At 44.6% G+C, this 19,353-nt stretch overlaps 3 protein-coding genes across 3 annotated transcripts; 1 reads left to right on the top strand and 2 right to left on the bottom strand.

Moving 5' to 3' along the window:
• Positions 1-97: 97 nt before the first annotated feature.
• Positions 98-3,451, bottom strand: uba5 (ubiquitin-like modifier activating enzyme 5). Its single transcript, XM_030100111.1, has 12 exons — positions 3,149-3,451; positions 2,983-3,028; positions 2,127-2,216; positions 1,925-2,034; positions 1,760-1,846; positions 1,597-1,681; positions 1,409-1,513; positions 1,167-1,294; positions 941-1,076; positions 775-856; positions 593-699; positions 98-359 (listed from the first exon to the last, which is right to left on the bottom strand). Exons 1-12 carry the CDS (start codon positions 3,310-3,312, stop codon positions 282-284), a joined length of 1,218 nt encoding a protein of 405 aa, XP_029955971.1. The 5' UTR covers positions 3,313-3,451; the 3' UTR covers positions 98-281.
• A 220-nt stretch (positions 3,452-3,671) lies between these two features.
• Positions 3,672-19,273, top strand: acad11 (acyl-CoA dehydrogenase family, member 11). The gene is made up of 20 exons (XM_030100110.1): positions 3,672-3,849; positions 3,923-4,022; positions 4,522-4,647; positions 5,767-5,928; positions 6,017-6,181; positions 6,261-6,402; positions 6,518-6,639; positions 7,239-7,345; positions 7,577-7,688; positions 7,950-8,027; positions 8,141-8,279; positions 8,470-8,577; positions 9,199-9,297; positions 17,238-17,304; positions 17,993-18,078; positions 18,156-18,227; positions 18,344-18,498; positions 18,604-18,720; positions 18,822-18,931; positions 19,005-19,273. Exons 1-20 carry the CDS (start codon positions 3,728-3,730, stop codon positions 19,117-19,119), a joined length of 2,304 nt encoding a protein of 767 aa, XP_029955970.1. The 5' UTR covers positions 3,672-3,727; the 3' UTR covers positions 19,120-19,273.
• On the bottom strand, positions 11,793-15,424 carry ackr4b (atypical chemokine receptor 4b). Its single transcript, XM_030100113.1, has 2 exons — positions 15,240-15,424; positions 11,793-13,421 (listed from the first exon to the last, which is right to left on the bottom strand). The coding sequence occupies exon 2, from the start codon at positions 13,413-13,415 to the stop codon at positions 12,303-12,305; it is 1,113 nt and encodes a 370-aa protein (XP_029955973.1). The 5' UTR covers positions 13,416-13,421; positions 15,240-15,424; the 3' UTR covers positions 11,793-12,302.
• Positions 19,274-19,353: the final 80 nt, after the last annotated feature.

Below are 19,353 nucleotides of genomic sequence, written 5' to 3'. Positions count from 1 at the left end.
GCTGCAGCAGGTTTTTGAGCCGAGTTCATGAGCATTGGGGCATACAACTGAAACCATTCCTTTCCCAGTCAGCCAGGAGACTGCTTGTTTAGTTTACGAGTAAGAAATACTGTTAGCAGCACCTGTCATGCATTTCCCTTCTGAAGCTGTTAGAGCAAGACATTCACTGATTGACAATTTTATATCAACAGGCTTTTTGTAACAATGTTATAAAAGAGGGTGTTGGTACAGTCATGTGACAGGAAGTGCGTCTCGTTGCAGATTTTGTGTCTTCTGACTGTCTACATCTTACTCATCTGGGCCATTAGTTCTTCTAGACTCTGCTCGGTGTCCTCCACTGTATCCTCACCCGCCTGATTCTGATGAAACAAAAGGAACTCAAAGTCAACACAGTCTCAATGAAATGCAAGGATTTTGTTTTGCAGTAGCTGGCCCTTTTCCACAGCATCTTTACCACAGACCCAACCACATGGAATGAAGTACAGCTTGCTTTTATACTTTAAAAAACACATGTATGCTGCAGAGAGAACATCTTTTCAAGTGTCATTCTTTAAAGCGCCCACAAAATATGGAAACAGTTGAATAAACTGACCTCAGCTGGAATGGTATAAGCCACAGTGATGCCTTCTGGGAGGTCGGGCGTTTTTCCTGACGCGGCCTTCAACTCTGCGTCGCTGACCTCTGACACCAGTTCAATCCCTGTCCAGCGCACGTGCATGTGTGAGTGAATGAAACAGGAATCATGTCAAGTTGCCCATCACTGTTTTTACTGACCCCAATCGTTGTCTTCATGTACGACCGCCTCCTCCTCCTCCTCCTCCACAACTTCCACTTTTGGTCGCTCGGCTTCTTTCTTCTGCACAGAAAGGGTCACACAGATACTCTTATCTCGTGATGCATCAGTCACATCGCCGTCGAGTCGACGGGCATGCAGACGCACCTGGAACTCCTCCTGCTGCCTCCTGCAGTGGCGGTCGTTGCACTGGGGGTTGGCTTTCATTGACATGGACGGGAAGAAGTCCTGCATGGCGTTGTAACCCAGGTAATAACTGACAGTACCAAACTTCAGCAGGTACCTGAAAGGCAGACAATAATCACTGACTAAATCACCATTTATTAAAGAAAAGAAAAAAAGACTTAAGAGATCTTTAGGGAAAAATGTGTACTTGAGAACGTTTTGCACCAGGAGTCCGGCCACCACGCCCATTGTTGTTGGTAAGCTGGCAGCACACACACCCTCCCGTTTCAGGGTCTTCTCATCGATGTTTGCTGCCACCACCAGCGGAGGTGCACACTAAAAAAAACATATTCATTCACAAAAAATAACGGGTGCTGAATATCTCAGTGTGAAGGTACATAAAACGTGATGTGTGTGCGTGTGTGTGTGTGTGCGTGTGTGTGCGCATACAGCGAAGCAGGCCGTCTCTCCAGGAATGATGAGCTGAATGTGTCCTGACACGGCGTTCTCACTGACTCCAGACTCCATCCAGATCTGGCCGAGTTCATTACAGGCCTGAAATAAACACAAATAATTCAACACGACCTGCAATCGCACAAGCACATCTGTTACTGTTTTCCAGCTCTTGATATACGCACTGCATTGATGGCCATTCTGGCCTCGAAGTTGTCCACGCAGCTCAGCACCAAATCCACTGGCTTTCCCTCTTCTAAGCCGCCGTGTCTGAGAGGAAACACAAAACAAGTTTATTACAGAGGTCAGAACAGGAGGAAGGAAACCTGGAGGCATCAGGATACAAACCTGACTCGATCCATGAAATGTGTAAAATTCTGCATCGTGGTGATGTTGTAGTTGTGGGTCTCAAAGGACACGTCTGGGTTGATGTTTCTGTTGGGAAACGGTGGATCGTGTTAGTGAAAGAAAGTAGGATTGTCTTCTAAGACAAGAAGGAGCTGGTGAAGACACCTGAGCGTGTGTTCGGCTGCTTCCACCTTACTGAGGCCCGCCTGGTGAGGCTGGAAGAACAGTCTGTTCATGTTGGCCAGCTCCACTTTATCGTAGTCAAAGAGGAGCAGCTGGAACACAGTGTGAAGGCGTGGTGGTGAGAGTCCAGGGAAAAATAACAGAACAACAGAAATGTGAAAAGTAACTGAAAGGTTTCCATTACCTTACCGATGCCACATCTAGTGAGCATTTCAGCCGTCACGCTGCCGACCCCGCCCACTCCGACCACGGCCACCGTGTAGCTCCGGATTTTCTGTCAATACATCAAAAAAACACATTTATTTTTCATATTATTGATGCCATTGCACAATATTTCGAGGAAATTTGTGTAAAATCAATGTCAAAATGTGCTTGTTTGATGAAAGGAGGCTTTTTGAAAATGTTTATAGAATTTAGAAAAAATAAAATAGATGGAGGAGTGAAAAACATAAGTCCTCCAATGCTTTACAGTAGAAACTACACTCAAAACAGGTTCAAACTAGTCATAACTTAACCTTTTTGATAATGAGATGTTGACGTAGCTGCACATTAACATTTATTTATAAATCCTTTTTCAGATTATAATGGGTGTAATTTGTGGTAAACTAGTGAAGTAATATCAAACAATGAAACATGATCCATACAAACACTCTTCAGCATGCTGTCCTTTTAAACATTTCCCTCCTTTTACACGAAAACACAAATGAAAGTAGAGATTTCTATACATTTAATGTGATTTTCATTGCAATACCACTTATGTTTTTAATCAACCCTGAGTTCTGTGCGCACTGATCCCACTCTGCCCCCACATTGTATGGTATATTGGAAAACAATTTAACTGTGGATTGTAACCTCAACAGTAAGCAGCTCCTCTTGGTACTTTAAGACACATTATAAATAAAATACATTGCATAGAACAGAAATAAAGGTTTCCCCTTTCAGAGCAGATGTTAGACCCCCATTATTTGAACTTGTAAATGATTCTACAGAGCAGCATCCCCAAACCAGAGTGATGCATAATGAACAAACTGGAGTCACACCTCATAATCCTCCACGATGCCCATCCTCTTTAAAGCCATCAGGCGGCTGCAGGAGAAACACACATGGTCAGACTGTGGTCTGTCAGATGAGTCACACCAGGCGCCTCCCTTCAGTGCATCAGACACAATCGACAAAAAACACACAATGAAGTGGAGTAAATATTACCTGTACGGGTTGGAATCCACCACTTCGGAGCTCATTTTGTCAATTTTGGGTCTGTTTAGTGCCTGGCTGTGCGCATCCTCGGCAGCACCCTGCTTCTGCTTGCATTTGATCAGCTCGTTCTCCAACTCTCTCACCCGCAACTTCAGCTCCTCCACCGTCGTCATGATTCGGACGGATAACGCCAAACAAAGCGGGCGAAATACAGCGATGTAAACGCCGGGAGACGCGAATAAAGGCTCCAAATGGATTCAGTGGAGAAAGTACACGTCTTCTCTACCTCCAATCAGCTGGCAGGACGTGTTACTGGAAATGTCGTCCGGGGAGAAAACCGGAACGAAACTCACTCGCACGTTCTTACATTACTAGTGATTTAACTTGACATTCATATGGAGAATAAGATACTTTTTTAACATTTATTATTTACCTCCTTAAATTAACCTGATTTCCAGACATAATTATGATGCCAAAAGTGGAGTGTTCACTTTTGAGGAAGTTACTTCACGATGTGTGTTCCCGCGTAAACAGTCCGGCTAGTATCAACAACTGAAGTGTAATGATTAATCGAGGAATATTTCAATCATGGAGGATCTGACGACTCCTGTTCGACCGCAGCATAAATTTAATGTACTCAGTCTTCACAGATATCTGTCTGCCAAGTCGCTGGTGTCGGATAATGACAGGTTAACTGTCAGACAGTACAGGTAAGGCGAACAACTCTGGCTTCAATCTCCAAATGTTCACAAAATGTTAACGACGGTCTGTTTATATCTGCAGTTCTGGACAGTCAAACCCAACATTTCTCATCCAGACACCTTCCAAAGGCTACGTCCTCAGGAAGAAACCCCCGGGCGAGCTGCTGCCGGGGGCTCATAAGGTCAGTTTTCAGCATTTATTGACCCCAACTCTTTGTTTTTCTCACTGTGTTTTTGGAATCTGATCAAATAGGTGTGGCTGATTTTGAGATAATGTTTGCTTGGTGCTCTTGCTTCAGACTTGTCAATGTAATATAAACACGGTGCAGCAAGTGCAATGGGCTGTTTCTGTTATTTTTGGAAATGTACTTGCTGTTTGTCTTGTTTGTGGGGATTTTTTTTTTTTTTTTTGCAAATTGGACATCATATGTAAAACAATAGTCACTGGAACATACCATGTGGTGACAGAGTTGTGTATCCTTTTACAGTTTATTAGAACAAAATTACCTGCTTTCCAGAGATTATTTTAGTTATAAATGCTGAAATGCTGCAAACCATATTCCTCAGAAATACCATACAATTATGTTTAGTTATCAAGCAAAAAGAAAAGAAAAAAAAGTCTTCAGTCACACCATAATGTATACATCCCTATAGTCTGGATTCTTGGACTCTTGTTTGCAGGTTGACAGGGAGTATCGCGTGCAGAAAGCCCTTTTCTCTGCTGGTTTCCCCGTGCCTCAGCCCATCTTACATTGCACTGATGTTGAAGTGATCGGAACAGAGTTTTACCTGATGGATCATGTGAAGGTATGTTCTGAAATCATCAGGTCAAACGTCTCTGGTGTTGTTTTGTGTGACATTACATTGTTTCTGTGCATCTTGTAACTACTTCGACCGACTTGTCTGAAGGAAAATAATGTTTTCCTATTGGGTTTCTCTGAGGAAAAAAAGGTCAAGGGTGTCCCACACACGCATTCTCCAGATGTCAACAGCTTTGTCTTGTTTAATACTCAGACAGTCTAAACTCTGTTCACTGTTATCTTTTGTTTTTATAAATACTAGGTTAGCTCCCAAAACAGGAGGAAAACATACTTGCCTCGACATGGGAAAAGTGGTTTTTCTCCTCTCTCTGGAGAGAAATCTATTGAATAAACCACACGACAACATTGATTCCTCAGGTCTTTTTTATTATACATATATATAAATACACATTTTCTCCGACACTCATTTTGATAGTTTGATATATTGGACCATATTTAAGCTAAAACTTTCAGAAGCAGTGTTGGTCAAGTTACTTTCAGAAAGTAATTAGTTATAGTTACATTTTTTAAAAAAGTAACTGATTTATGATATTTTCAAAGTAATGAATTACAAGGTAAAGTAACTATTGCATTACTTAAAAAAACACATGTTTAAATATGTCCAAGGATTTGGATCCCCTCTTAATGGAACTTTAAGATGCTTTTTTATTTATTTAGTTTTAAACTGAATATATGATGAATGAAATAAATGGACACTTGACAGAATGCATTACAAACAGGAAGTGCTACATTAATCTGAATTATTTAAATGTTGCTCTGTGATAATGTGAGACAAGACATCCTGTTCACATACATCAATCTACTGACAGGCATCTACTAACATATATTTGAACTTATGACCTTAATTGTGAGCTGAGAGTGTGAATCACTGTGTGAATTGCCAAAACTATGAATGCTAACTGGTAATTCAAAATGACCTGTGTGAGTGAATATAGATGTGTGACTGTGTTTCTCAGTGTGTTTTCTCTGTCCAGTGTGTTTCCTCTCTTTAAGTCAACAATCAGTTTGACAGAGCAGTATTATGAATGAATGGATGATGGCGTAGTAGATTAAAAAAGATCTATAGCTAAAAAGACTATATTTTTCTTCCATCCCTGTTGAATAGGGACGCACATTCAGAGATCTTCGTCTCCCTGGAGTGAGTCCAGCCGAGAGGAGCGCCTTGTACGTGGCTGCAGTGGAAGTGTTGGCAAAGCTCCACTCACTGGGCCTGGCGTCACTGAACCTTGAGGGATATGGGAGAGGGCCGGGCTACTGCAGGAGGCAGGTCAGATATGTTTTAATTTAATACCGTTAAGCCATTTACGCAATTGGATATTCAAGTTGCGTCAAGAAATTGCATTTCTCTTTTGCAGGTGGTCACCTGGACGAAGCAGTACACTGCAGCCGCCCACAGAGACATCCCTGCTATGAATCAACTGTCCGACTGGCTGATGAAGAATCTGCCAGCGAGTGACAATGAAGTGACGCTGGTGCACGGAGATTTCCGAATCGACAACTTGATATTTCACCCAACAGAGGTTTGGTTTCTGTGATTCTCTTGTTGCTCACTTTCCTGCGTTTGCTACTAATGATTTCCTGAATCTTGGATGTCCTCAGGCACGTGTGATCGCGTTGTTGGACTGGGAGCTGTCTACCACTGGGCAGCCGTTGGCAGATTTGGCCTACTTCCTGATGCCTCATTACTGGCCTATAAATCTGGACATTAGCGGCACAATGGGCAGTGTTAAAGGAATAGAAGGTAATAACATTGAAATTAACAATACTGAGTATAATCACTACTTGCACAATATTCTTTATGTGTAGAAAGTGATTCACTTTATGACATGAATCCACATTTGTGCTTTAATGAACAGGTATTCCACCTGTGCAGGATTTACTGTCCATTTACTGCAGATGTCGTGGGATCTCGTCTGAATTTCCGCCATTGAATTTCTACTTGGCATTGTCATTTTTTAAAATGGCTGGAATTGCCCAGGTTGGTGCCAAGTTGAACCGACACAGAGTTAATATGGACAACATACATCTGGCTTTAAGAAGTTTATCACAGAAGAGTTGAAAATGTGGTTTAAAAAAATACATTTAGACAAATTGCAACTTAAAAGTTTGGGTTTGTGTCCACTTTATGAGGTATTATTGTTTTTCATATTATTATTTTCATTTATTTGTCTCACAATGCATGCCTGTTCTGTACATCTTGTTTGAATTTTAGGTTTGAAAAAAAAACCAAAAAAAAAACAGAAAACAGATCTTGCACTGTTCCGTGACTTTTTAACATCTTTGGTTGAAATAACACGTTGTAAATAAAACTCGTAATATTCAAACTCTGACAGTGAGAACTGGGGATGATGTGCCTGAAAATGCAACAGAAAAACGTTGATGAAAGACCGGTGAAACATTCCCCCTCTGTGGTTTCATATTTGAAGTTGTTCGTGACGAACTGCAGGCAGAAATATCTTTCACTGAAGTAGTTTTTACTTTTACACTTGACGAAGCTGAAACCCAAGTAGATTTTGTTTTGTCTGAGCTTTCTGAAACTCTTCAAACATATTCAGTGCTGTGTTTTTGGTTGAACAGGGGATCTACGCTCGCTACCTGCTGGGTAACGCCAGCGCCACCAATGCAGCTGTGTTCGGCAGTTGTGTGGAGCCCTTGGCCCAGGTTGCTTTGCAGCTCACTCAGAGGTCAGTTGCTGTAATGAACATGCGGCGTCGCGCTCATTTCTGAATGAATTGGTTCAGCGGCACCTCCGGCATGCCAGCGTACACAGAGCGCTGTGAAAAATGACAGTCATTACGGATCAGAAAACTGATTGAATCCGCCTGCCGACTGAACCTCAGCCAGAACCGGTCGGAATTTGGCATCCAGCCTTCGCTCCCGATGCTGCCTGGTGACTTTCATGTGTTTCATCTCAGGCCTCAGACAGATACAACAAAAGACGCTCTGTTCCTCCAGACGGCGAAAGGTCAGGCCGTCCTCCAGCAGGTCAAAGACTTCATGAGACAATATGTGCTTCCTGCCCAGCAGGTCAGTGCTGCAGCTAATGGGAACAGGACACTGTTGTTGTTTGTTCCCAGTTTTGACTTGACGGTGAAATGATTTGACAGTTTTGAACTCGTGAATCACATCGCATGCAGGATCAGATCTGATGGCTCGGCTTCATCGCGTTTGTGGTGCAGTGTGACGCACTCTCCTTTCCGCGGTGCATGCTTCCATTCATGAAGTGCGTGTCTTGTTGTCGAAGTACAGTCTGTACAGTCTGGAGTTAATGCATTTCATCTTCCCCAGGAAGTCGCAGAGTATTACTCAAAGCATGCTCAGTCCCCACAGAGATGGCAGACCCCACAAATCATCGAGGATCTGAAGGTACGGGTGGATGGAGTTCCCTCTGATACGACAACTTTTCTTCTGCCAAATTGTAAAAACCAATTTTCAGTCGCTCCTACGATGCTGACACAGTAAATCCTGTGTGAGTCCAGGTGAAGGCCCGGGAGGCGGGTCTGTGGAACCTGTTCCTGCCTTCGGTCAGCGGACTCAGCCAGCTGGATTACGCCTATATCGCAGAGGAAACTGGCCGCTGCCTGTTTGCCCCCGACGTCTTTAACTGCCAAGCGCCTGGTAAATTACTCCACATGTTTCCAGAGTTGTAAATAATTTAGAAACCAGGGATGGTAATAATATATTCCAGTGTTAGGGTTTATGATCGCCATGCTCTCCAAACTCAATCAAACACATCTCCTGAACCCTCTAAGAGTTTGGTGGCTCCTATTCACTGGAAAATGGTTTATCTGATGTTATTTCCTCGCAGACACGGGGAATATGGAGGTGCTCCACATGTTTGGGAGCAAGGAACAGAAGAAAACATGGCTGGAACCTCTACTCCAAGGAGAGATCCGCTCGTGCTTCTGTATGACAGGTATTTACACGACTATGGAACAGCGCTGAGAGAAAAACACACCATAATCTGTAGGATCAGAGAAGATAAGAGCATCTAAAGCAAAGACGAGGAATGTGGGCAAGGAGAGAGAAGATATAGAGATGCGCTTCATAGCACGTCCTGTCTTCCTCCCTGTTTCTAAATTCTCAAGGATTTTCAGTAAAAGTTGTATCTTTCTGCTAAACGTTGCTGCAGTGGCTCCAGTCACGTTAAAAAGAAAGGCAGTCGCTTTCCGACTGAATGCTCAAGTTCCCGATGAGTAATCTTTTCCCTGTTTTGCTCCTTTTTGCTCCCCACACTGCCTGGAAACAGCGACATGCGCTTTCCAGGGGCAATTACAGCGGGTGTGAACGCCCCTGTGGCTCCTTCTGCTAAACACAGATGGCGATCAGTTACATTAGGGGGTGCTTTCACTGTCGTCAGCTTGGTTGATACATCGCACTGTATCATTGATAATTGATGACCGACAGTGATCTCCATCTCAACCTGGTAAACAGATATATTAGACAATGTGAGCTCAGTGGCTCCAACTGAAGCTCACATCTGATCTTTTTCCAGTATTTTTCTTGTTAAGCCATGTGTGTGTTTCCTTGGATTCAGAGCCTGACGTAGCCTCCAGTGACGCCACCAACATGGAGTGCAGCCTCCGCAGGACTAAAGACGGCTACGTCATCAACGGCAAAAAATGGTGGAGCTCAGGTGAGTGTGTCTCTGGGAGAACATGCAAACTCCAACCAGCCAGGCCTCCAGATTCAAACACTTATTTTTCTACGTTGAGAGTGCTGACTGCTGCCCCACTGTGTTTGTATAGGACGGGAGAAACAATACACGTGGAATAAAGCCACGAAAAGATCAAACGAGAATTTAAAAAACAAGTCGAACAAGCTTTTAAGTGTTTTGTTATGAGATGCCCGTAAACCGAAGAATGCTTTTAAAAGGATAAAATGTTGTAGTCATTAGATGTACTCAGAAGCGTTTCTCTGAAAGGGATGGCTTGAAATGGAACAAAGATGTTATTCTGACGGAGCACGCAAGAGACGTACACGATAAACCGCTAACATATGTACAACAAAAGCACTGTGAGTCATGCCGTCAGTATTATGCAAAACAAACAATTTTCTTAGGAATTAAAAATAATCATAAAATATGGCTTGTTGAGGTCTTTATAAAGTAATTCCAGGCACACGTTAAAATCAGCCTTTTGGCAGGTATTTACCAGCCAAGGTCCTTAAAGATAAACATTTATGTAGCTATAAATGTTGAAAGTCCCTAAATGGATCAGTCACGCTCACGGTCTGTGTTAGTTGTTGGACACTGAAAGAAGCCAGTGACTCACACATACATTTTACTTTTTGTTTATCAACAGTGTGTTTGTAAGCGTCTCTGTGACTCAGATTTTTCTCGTTAACCTCTGAAGAAAAACGACACAGGATCACGTAGTTCAAGGAAGCATCAAGTCACGGCGAGCGCTCCAGCCGAGGAACAAATCGTTAAAAGTATACTGGGCGATGAGCACCTAAAAATATCAAATCACGATCATGTTTTTGGATGGTTGTTTGGCAATTCCTCGGTGTCTTTGAACTGAAGGGATCCAGATGTTTCCTCCAACACATTCTCCCGATGCTCTGAGGGATTTCGTCTCAGAAGGAAAACAGTGGCTTGTTGTTGGAGATCTGCATGGAATTCCTCATTGCCGCCTAAAGCCTGCATTTGCTAACGTTTCCCAGACCTTCTCCTGTTATTAATGATCTTTATTCACTGCGGGAGTTTCTGTCAGTCAGTCGTCTGTCGTCGGACTCATTTCTGTGCGTTTCTCTTCTCTGTGGAATTGTTTTTAATTCGCAAGTGCAAAGTCTTCCAAGGTTGTTAGAACTTCCTCTGCCAGAATGAGTACGTCTTTCCCTGTTAGGAAAATATGAGGAGGCGACCAGGGCCGCCTTCACTCGCTTTATGACTGGATGCCTGGAGAGTGGAAATGGAAAGATTTGGTCCTTCTGTAATGCGACAAGATGCTCAGATACTTTCAGTCCAACTCTTTTTAGAATGAAGGAAAAGGTCTTATTGTGATGAATAATGTTAAAGATAGTTTGTTTTATTGAAAGCTCCATGTGCGCTGTGATGTCCTTTACCGGTTACTTTTTTAAATTGTGGATTTGTGAGGGGACTTCCTCGCTTGCTATTCAAGAAACTGAAAAAAGCGGACAGTAAACCCTTCAAACTGTGGTTTTTCTGCTGTATTTCATTCTAATTACTGAGGGAAACAGAGACTTTCTTTCTTTCTTTTAGCCATATGGGTTAAAGTCCCCTCGTTCTTAGATTTACTGGACATGCTGGCAAAACCTTTCGCATGTTACCTTCAGTCCACTTGCACGAGTTTCCATTTTCTACTTCAAAGTTGCTTTGAGCAAATAGAAAGCTGCGGCGGTGCAGCTTCACGAGACTGAAATGTCCTGAAATGATTCACAGATCTGCCATCATGCGTGTTTCTGTTTGTATAAACACACACGATGTTGGCCATTATCAGTAGATGAATCGTGGTTTTGCTACTTGACTCCTTTCCCTCCTGTCTTTTAAGCTGTTTTTTAGCTTGAATCAATTTCATGGCTTCATTTTATTTCTTTGATCCGGAGCCACACAGCTCGATGGGCGTAACAAAGAAATGAAGAAAGACAGGGTTGCGTGATGATCTATAGGGAGTCGGGGGGGAATTAGCTGTTCCCAGCTGAATATGAGCGAAGGCAGGATGCTTCCTAGAAAGAAGCACACGCTCACATCGACAGGACTCCCTCACTAACCACTGCAACACTTTACAACATCAACATTTTCCTCCATTTGCTTGTAAATAATATGAAACTTAATTGAGTTTAGCTGTGAAAAAATCCTATTCAGTTGCCAAAAACATCTCGTCTGCTTTGCTGACGTGACTTTAGAAATGACCGGAGCCCTGCTGGAGCAGGGATTTCTTTGTTTGCTTATTGTTTGTGATCAAGTGTAACTCAATACTGTAGTTTCCACATTACTCAGACACTCCTCTGCGTAGGGAGGATTGAGCTTATAGTATAAACCTTCGGGTCTTTATCCGGACGCACCTTGTTTGGGTTTTCTGTAGACAACAGGTCAAACAAATCCTCTGAGTAATTTGAGAAAATCTGAGCCATCTGGAGAGAGCTGCCAACCGGTTTCCCTTTCATACGTTTGTTTTTTTTTTTTTTTTTTTTAATGAATTGATTAAAAGCAACAATCGGGCTGTGAGTTTCTCTCTGCATCACGCAGCTTTGCTGTTTAGTAAATTGATAGCACGGAAGGGTGTTTCCCACTGCTCTATGTCATTTCTTTGTCTGCCAAATGTTTTTTTTTTTTTTTTTTTTTTTTTCCACGTAATGGTTCACCCGCCGTGCAGTCAAGCCGCCCCTCACCCCGAGGCGACGCCACGGGGTGGAAAACAATGAGGCGCAGATGATCTCACGGAGGAGAGCTCTGCATACCAGCAGCAGACGCACGTTTCCAAACAGCTCTTTGCTTTTATTTAAACAAAATACATAATTTATACAAAATAATTTGCTCCGTTTGTACATATAAGCTCGTTGCACATATACCGTGTAGCAGGCGCTGATGTCTGTCATCATGCATGATGTTTAGGATACGTAGATACAACATACGATGCTCTGTAGGTGCTTAGAAGGAAATGGATAGGTGTCCGAGTCTTAAATAGTGAAGGTGCTGGTGTCTGGGTCGTCAGAACCAGACTGGGACTGAGTCTGAGCGCGAGCGCGAAGGGCGATCTCCACGGCCGGCTCCTCGCCGCCGTGCCTCGGGTGTCTCCCGAGCCGCTGCCCGAGGCGCTTCGCGGCCTTCAGGACGTGGCCCCGGAAGGACGACCCGATGAAGGCGTAGAGCAGGGGGTTGATGCAGGCGTGGGCGAGCGCCAGGCTCTCCGTCACCTGCAGGGCGCGGTCCAGGCCCTTGCTGACCTCGCAGTCCGTCACCAGCATGTAGATGATGTCCAGCGCGCGCCACAGCTTGACCACGCTGTAGGGCAGCTGGGTGAGCAGGAAGACGGCCACCACGGCCAGGAGGACGCGGAGGGCGCGCCACTTCCGCTCCCGCCGCACGCCGGCGGCCCGGCTGAGCGCCCGCCCCACCTGGCAGTAGCACACCACCATGACCAGGAAGGGCAGCAGGAACCTGAGGATGATCTCCAGCAGCTCCAGCGAGGCCTTGGCCGGCAGCGCCATGCTGTGCGGGTAGATGGCCGTGCAGCTGGTCCGGTGGTGGGTCGTCTTCACCGTGGAAAAGATCAGCTCCGGAATGCCGAGAATGATCGCTAAAGCCCACAGCGAGAGGCACACCAGGAGCCAGCGTATCCTGGCCCGGGCGCCCGCCCCGGTCCTGCCCGAGGGGTTGTGGGCCACGGCGCGGTAGCGGTCCACGCTGATGCACGCCAGCAGCAGCATGCCGCAGCTGAAGTTGGCGCTGTAGAGGAAGGAGGTGAACTTGCACATCCCCGTGCCCAGCCGCCACCCGTGGACGGCGTCCGCCGCCCAGAAGGGCAGCGTGAAGAGCAGCAGCAGGTCGGAGACGGCCAGGTTGAGGATGCAGACGTCGGTCAGGGTCCGCAGCCGCAGCCGCGACGTGTAGACCACCACCACCAGGGCGTTCCCCGCCAGGCCCACCACCAGCGCCAGGGCGTAGATGATCGGGAGGAAGACGCCGCCAAACGAGCGCACCGCCTCTTTGTCACAGATGCTGTGTTCATAATTGTAATCGTAGCTGTCGTTGAAGTGGGCGTCCTCGTCTTCATAGTAAAAATCTTCCATTGTTGTCTGGAGAGAAGGAAAAATACATTTTAGAGAAGCTTGCTCATGTTGCCCCTGGGCAGTAAAGACGGTGTTTGTGTCGTTTACAGAGTGAGAAAAGTGAGCAGTTTCAATCAGAAACAAATCGCTTGTGTCAGAGGAAACTCTCCCGCATGGTTTCCCTCATGGTTTAAGCCTCGTCTGTCTGAGATGTGTGTGTGGGCCTCAACAAGCCCAGCGAGCACAACAGACACTCACTGAGCCTTTAATTACCTTTTCAATTCCTCTCGTTTGTATTCTAACCGATGCTTAGCTGCCTGCAGACTTCAGGAAATTGCGTATTTTGGTTTTCTCATCCTTTAATCGCAGGTTAAAGACTGCAAAGCGGCATTCATATTCAAATTATCATATTTTTCCAAAGGTCAGCCGTGCGTGGGGCAAAATCTAAATGATAGCATCTATGTATGAAAGTACAGTGTGTTCACAATACACACCTCCGGGTACACATTTTCTTTTCAATTTTGATTAATGTGATTTTCATCCTGGAGGAGGTGAATCACAGGAAGTGCGTGGTGAAAGGAAGATGAGGAGAGCATGCACACACAGGGTCTCCTGGCAGATTAAAATCCAGGATGTTGCTTTTACTGTAAATGCTTTGGGCTCGTTCAGGAAACCGTCGTATTAATGTCAGCCTGTTATCCAGGCTCATTGTGTCTGAGGGAAAAACATTTAGTTTCATGTGTCAGACAGGTTCAGACAGTTTCTACTCTTTTCTTTTTGTAATCTCTCTCTCTTTTTTTATTTTACACATAGAGCTTAGATTTGATGGCTTCTCTGCAATTTCACCCACAGTGTTATTTCCCAATAATGCCAAATTTATTTTCAGAATCCTCAACAACCAAAATGGAATTCTAGGGAATCCCACAAACACGTTACACAATGGATGAGATAATTCCCGACTGTGTTTTTCAACTTTGTTATGCCAAGAATATTTTGCATCCAAGGATTCCTTTGGTTTGTTATATAAAGAGTAATTATCTCCTGAATGGGAGGAGCAGCGCTCATTCAAGCAGATGTTCATCGGAACATCCAGAAAAATGTCAGGTATTCGCCTTCTTTCAACAGCTGCTTTTCACACATGTAAAGCAGAACAGGTTCAAGCTTGATCTTATGTTTTTAAACTACCCTGGACGTATTGGTGTGTTTCAGTCAACATCAGAAAGGAAATCTCTAATAATCTGCCTGTAATCAAGTTCAAATATGAAAGTGGGTTTGTTAAATTTAATAATGAGAATTATGTCATCAGAGAAATAAAAATCATATGTTTTTTAATGTGTGCAAAAGCACAGGATGCAAACCAAAATATCCATTTGAATGATTTCAGATTTAGCTGCTTTCATCAAGCAAAAGTTTTTAAGCATTTTAGGTAACTGGAACGTTTTTCTGACATCTGTCGTGTCACGTTGACTGCTTCTATTATTACTGACGTTACAGTGATCTGAAACGATTCCTAAGAAAGAAAGAGGAACTGTGTCGGCCAGGTAATGCCATGTTTTACTTGTTATCAAGACTTTGTGGTTATGTTGCTGTCATAAATGATCTCAGGGAGAACTTTGTTCACTGAACTGAAAATCTGACAAACAAGGTGCGACGTGCCACAACATTTCCCATAATAACAGAAAACAGACTTATTTAGCTCTTGATGTACATTTAGAAAATATGAATTTAAACAGAAAACTACTCTAGCTGTATTTTACAGACAGCTGTGAAAGTACAGAGTAATTGTCAGAGGAGTGAAAGAGAAAGTTTTTCTGTGGAAAAAGGAAGAAAATCCTTGTTTCCTACCTGCTAATTGTTGCGTTTGTGAGGCTGAGAGGTGAGAGAAGCCTCTCGCAGCACAGCTGGGGTGTCTTCTGAGGAGACTGGTCGTCTGCTGGCATGGAGTGTGTAAATCCAGCCCACTCTCCGCTGCTGACTCACCAGCAGGAGTGTGTCACTTCTTCACGTAGCGTGCGTGCATACGTGCGTGCGTGCGTGTGTGTCTGAGCGTGTTTGTGTGGGTCGCGTTTCAGGGTGAACTGCTAAGATGAATTAAAATTCTTCGTCATTCCTTGTAATTCTGTTGTGCAAAGCGCTGCACAAAGAGAGGCTGTTTTTCTGTCTGGGGGAAGTCGTGAGCTTGTGCTCCTTGACTCACACAGAGGGAGTGTCCTGGGATTACGGTATATGTAAATTGTCTGTGTTTATATGTATATATATAAAAAAAATTGGGGACATCGTGGAGCCGTAGCATTTAATAGTGCTGATCTTTGTCCCATTTCCAAAGCTTATTGAGATTAGTGTGGAAAAGAGCCATTGCTGGTTTAACATGGAGCTGGCTGTAAAGAAATGATCAAATATATTGTTGAACTTTGATTTCTCAGGCCGGTTTCCTTCTGAATGCTTCATTTTTGTTGACCTTGTTTGGTATCTTCTTCACATTCTTTCTCTTCCACCCTCCTCTGGGACAAAGGTGGCATCTCTTTTCACACAAGCGCTTTGTTTTTCCTCCCGTTATCAGCAGCATGTCTCTATGGCTCTCAGGAAGGCTGCTCACCGAGCAGGGAAGCTCTGTTTTCGTTCCACCGGCAGCTGGACGTGTGGCGACACGTCGCCTTGCACCACGGGCCGTCACCCTTCTGCAGGAGCTCACAGGAAAACCAGGCTTCTCCTAGATGTGGTTTCTGGCTGGACTCGGCCGTAAATTTAGCGATTAGTTCCAGTTTGTTTTGTTTTTCACCGGCACGTGTTGATTCAAAAGGCCAGACATCTGTCTGAGAGGGTTTATAGAAGCATTGCTGTGCGCTCATGCGGCGATTCTCTTGTTTTGAAGCCGCTGATGCCCCGTCTGCTGCAGTCTGGTGTCCACATGTCCTGTCCTCAGGGGACAGACGTGCAAACAGGAAGGCAGAGCCATTGGTCAGCCACTTTGTTCCTGAGGCAGCAATGAGTTTCTCTGGAAGTAGAGGCCCGACCAAGGAAATTCCCAAGTCCCAATGTGGTCGTTTCTGCAGCTCAGCCATCTTTTTATCTGACTGTGATCTGAAAAGTCTCTGTGAATTAAGTTTATCTCAGGTGACTCTGGTTGCTGGCTGTCGTTCGTTTACTGTTTTGTTTGTATCCATTAATTTATTTACCATCGAGTTCATTGACTTCACCATAAAAACCTGATAACAGGAATCTGGCCGTTGTAATAATCCGGTCTGATGGATTCACTTCCACTTTCAAAATGTGTTTTCAGTCGATTATGGTTTTTATTTTGGAATATGTGCATCTTGAAGTATGACTCCAACTTGAAGACTTTCTGCTGAAGAGAACTGACACTCAAGTCGTGGAAGCTTCTGATCGCCAAGTCACCGTGGAACCGAGTTATTTTTTATGGTGGCAATCACAGTTTGAAAATACACCGTCCTCCAGTAGCTGACCTTTGTCACACTGCTCTGTTTACAGTTTAAGCGTTTCTAGTAAACACCCTGACCGAGGTGAGGAGCATGGGAACTCATCTTGTTTTATTCAGTTTAATCAGTTTTCTTGAAGTGATAAACTCTAGTCCAGCTTATTTGAGAAGCGCTAATCAGAAGGGAAATAACAGGGGAAATGTAAATCCCCGTTTCTGCTCCCAGCTCATGAATCTGTCACCAGCTCCAGCCACACTTGTTGCTTCCGACCGCCACACATTTTCCCGACCAATCTTAGGTCAAGGACAACGTCAGACTTGACAAAAAGAAAAAAAAAAACACCAGATGACATGGGAAAAATCTGACTTCGCACAAATCTGAACATTTCTGACTTGTCCCTCCACAGGTGCTGGAAATCCCAAGTGCAAAGTGGCCATTGTGATGTGCCGGGGCAGCTCTCCAGATGGGAGCAGGTCAGTGGAGCGGTCCTGTGGTCAAAAGTTTCTGCTGTGGAAATAAACAGGACGGCTTTTCTGCTGTTTGCACAAGATCTCGTTCGTCTGATGTCAGGATTTTACCCTCAAGGTTTATTTTCTCAGGACTTTGGTTCCCACTTGGTCCGTTTTTACAGTAAAGACTCAAATCTTTTCGTTTGTTTCATTAAACACCCTGCCTCCACTGGGTTAGGGGGAAGCTTTCCTTTTTTATTTTTATAAGGAATCATGATAAAGTAAAAAGTTACTACTCTCACACATTCTAAAACTGTTGCACATTTTACACAAAGGAAGTGCAGAATGAGAGTCGTGTTGGTGGACGTGGTTCATTCCCCTGTAGGTCAGAAACTCCTGAGGGTTTTTGTTGTTAAAAGGTCGACGTGCTGCTAAAGCAAATCTTGCTTTGTGCACTTAAATGATAATGACAGTTAGAAATGTTCTGCTTAATAAACAAAAACACTAGGGAAACTAACCACACCCAAAATACACTGTTTTGTCAGTCATGTAACTATGCACTACACACACACACACACACACACACGCGCAGAGCCTTGGTCAAAAAGCTCAGCAGCTGTGAAAAGACCTACTTTCAGCGTATCAATAAAAAGTATTGGAGTGATTACTGTGGTTAAAGTGTAACATTTCTGCTGTAAACCTGGTTTTGCAGGTACAGCCAGCACAGCATGATCCTGGTTCCTCTGGACGCGGCGGGCGTGAAGCTCATCCGGCCGCTCACTGTGTTCGGGCAGGACGGTGCGATTCGCTCCCTGCGCCTCTCACTGCATCTTTCCCAAACCTGGTTAAACCTTTTCCTTTCTGTTTCTTCTCAGATGCCATACACGGCGGCCACTTTGAAGTGCACTTTGAAAACGTGCACGTCCCTGCGTCCAACATTATTTTGGGTACCCCTTGCTTTATTATTGTTTGTCTTTAGCTGTGATTTTCCTGCACTCGTTGATGAAAATGAAGTTTCTGTGCATTTCCTCTGTGAGGAAGTCACGTTCCACCGTGTTTCCAGGGGAAGGCAGGGGCTTCGAGATCGCGCAGGGCCGTCTGGGGCCGGGCCGGCTGCACCACTGCATGCGGGCTGTCGGCACTGCAGAGCTGGCCCTGGAGCTGCTGTGCCAGCGCGCCGCTTCCAGGCGCACGTTTGGAAAACATCTGTACCAACATGTGAGCAGCTGTCTCCTGTCACTTCGGTGCCGCGCTCTCTGTTGACCCCTCGTGGACGGACTCTTTTACTTTTGGTTGAATCTGTTCTCGCGCCGTCTGCTGCAGGAAGTCGTCGCTCACTGGATCGCGGAGTGCCGCCTCATGATCGACCAGGCGCGCCTGCTCACCCTGCATGCTGCTCATGCCGTGGACACGCTGGGCAATCAGGCCGCTCGCAAACAGGTACAGGAACAGTTAAGACGCAGGGTGCCTCTCTTCAAATCCATAGGATCTTCATTCCGAAGGGACCTTGAGGAGTTAAGCGACTCTCATTTCTCTCCCAGGTTGCAATGATCAAGGTGGCAGCAGCCAGGATGGCCTGTAAGGTGGTGGATCTCGCCATTCAGGTGTACGGAGCTGCAGGAGTGTCAGGAGATTTCCCACTTGCACAGATGTGAGTTTTGCTTTTTTTTTCTTCCTCAATAAAAGAATTATCTCCATTTTCATGCCATCTGAATCTGTTCCAGGTACATGAACTTGAGGACTCTGCGTCTCGCCGACGGGCCGGATGAGGTCCACCTCTCCTCCATCGCACGCTTTGAACTGAGAGATCAAATGAAGGCGGCTCAGGCGAAGCTGTGATGGAAACATCTGCGGCCACAGCAGCGTCACTAAACTGCAAGCACTTTAATCTCGACCAATCTTCCCCCTGATTTTCTACAGAAACAAAAAAATCCTGATTGTAAAATATGTAAAAACTAAGTGACTGATGTCTTAATAAACACTACTTGATTAAACACCGACACACTTATTAGGAATTATTTTTATTGTGAACTACAAAAACAGAAAATGACAGGATGGATATAAGACTATTGT

This window comes from Salarias fasciatus, chromosome 9 (genome assembly GCF_902148845.1).
Source record: "Salarias fasciatus chromosome 9, fSalaFa1.1, whole genome shotgun sequence".
In the NCBI taxonomy this organism is placed as follows: Eukaryota; Metazoa; Chordata; class Actinopteri; order Blenniiformes; family Blenniidae; genus Salarias; species Salarias fasciatus.
This window is presented reverse-complemented; position numbering and strand designations above follow the sequence as displayed.

Bases quoted from the DNA above. Each gene is read 5' to 3' on its own strand.
- ackr4b (XM_030100113.1), bottom strand. From the start codon at position 13,415: ATGGAAGATTTTTACTATGAAGACGAGGACGCCCACTTCAACGACAGC.
- uba5 (XM_030100111.1), bottom strand. From the start codon at position 3,312: ATGACGACGGTGGAGGAGCTGAAGTTGCGGGTGAGAGAGTTGGAGAAC. The intron at 2,217-2,982 runs GTGTGACTCCAG...ATGTATTGACAG, and splicing joins GCATCGTGGAGGATTATGAG to AAAATCCGGAGCTACACGGT. The intron at 1,295-1,408 runs GTATGCGCACAC...TGTTTTTTTTAG, and splicing joins GAGAGACGGCCTGCTTCGCT to TGTGCACCTCCGCTGGTGGT.
- acad11 (XM_030100110.1), top strand. From the start codon at position 3,728: ATGGAGGATCTGACGACTCCTGTTCGACCGCAGCATAAATTTAATGTA. The intron at 18,499-18,603 runs GTGAGCAGCTGT...CGTCTGCTGCAG, and splicing joins GAAAACATCTGTACCAACAT to GAAGTCGTCGCTCACTGGAT. The intron at 18,932-19,004 runs GTGAGTTTTGCT...AATCTGTTCCAG, and splicing joins GATTTCCCACTTGCACAGAT to GTACATGAACTTGAGGACTC.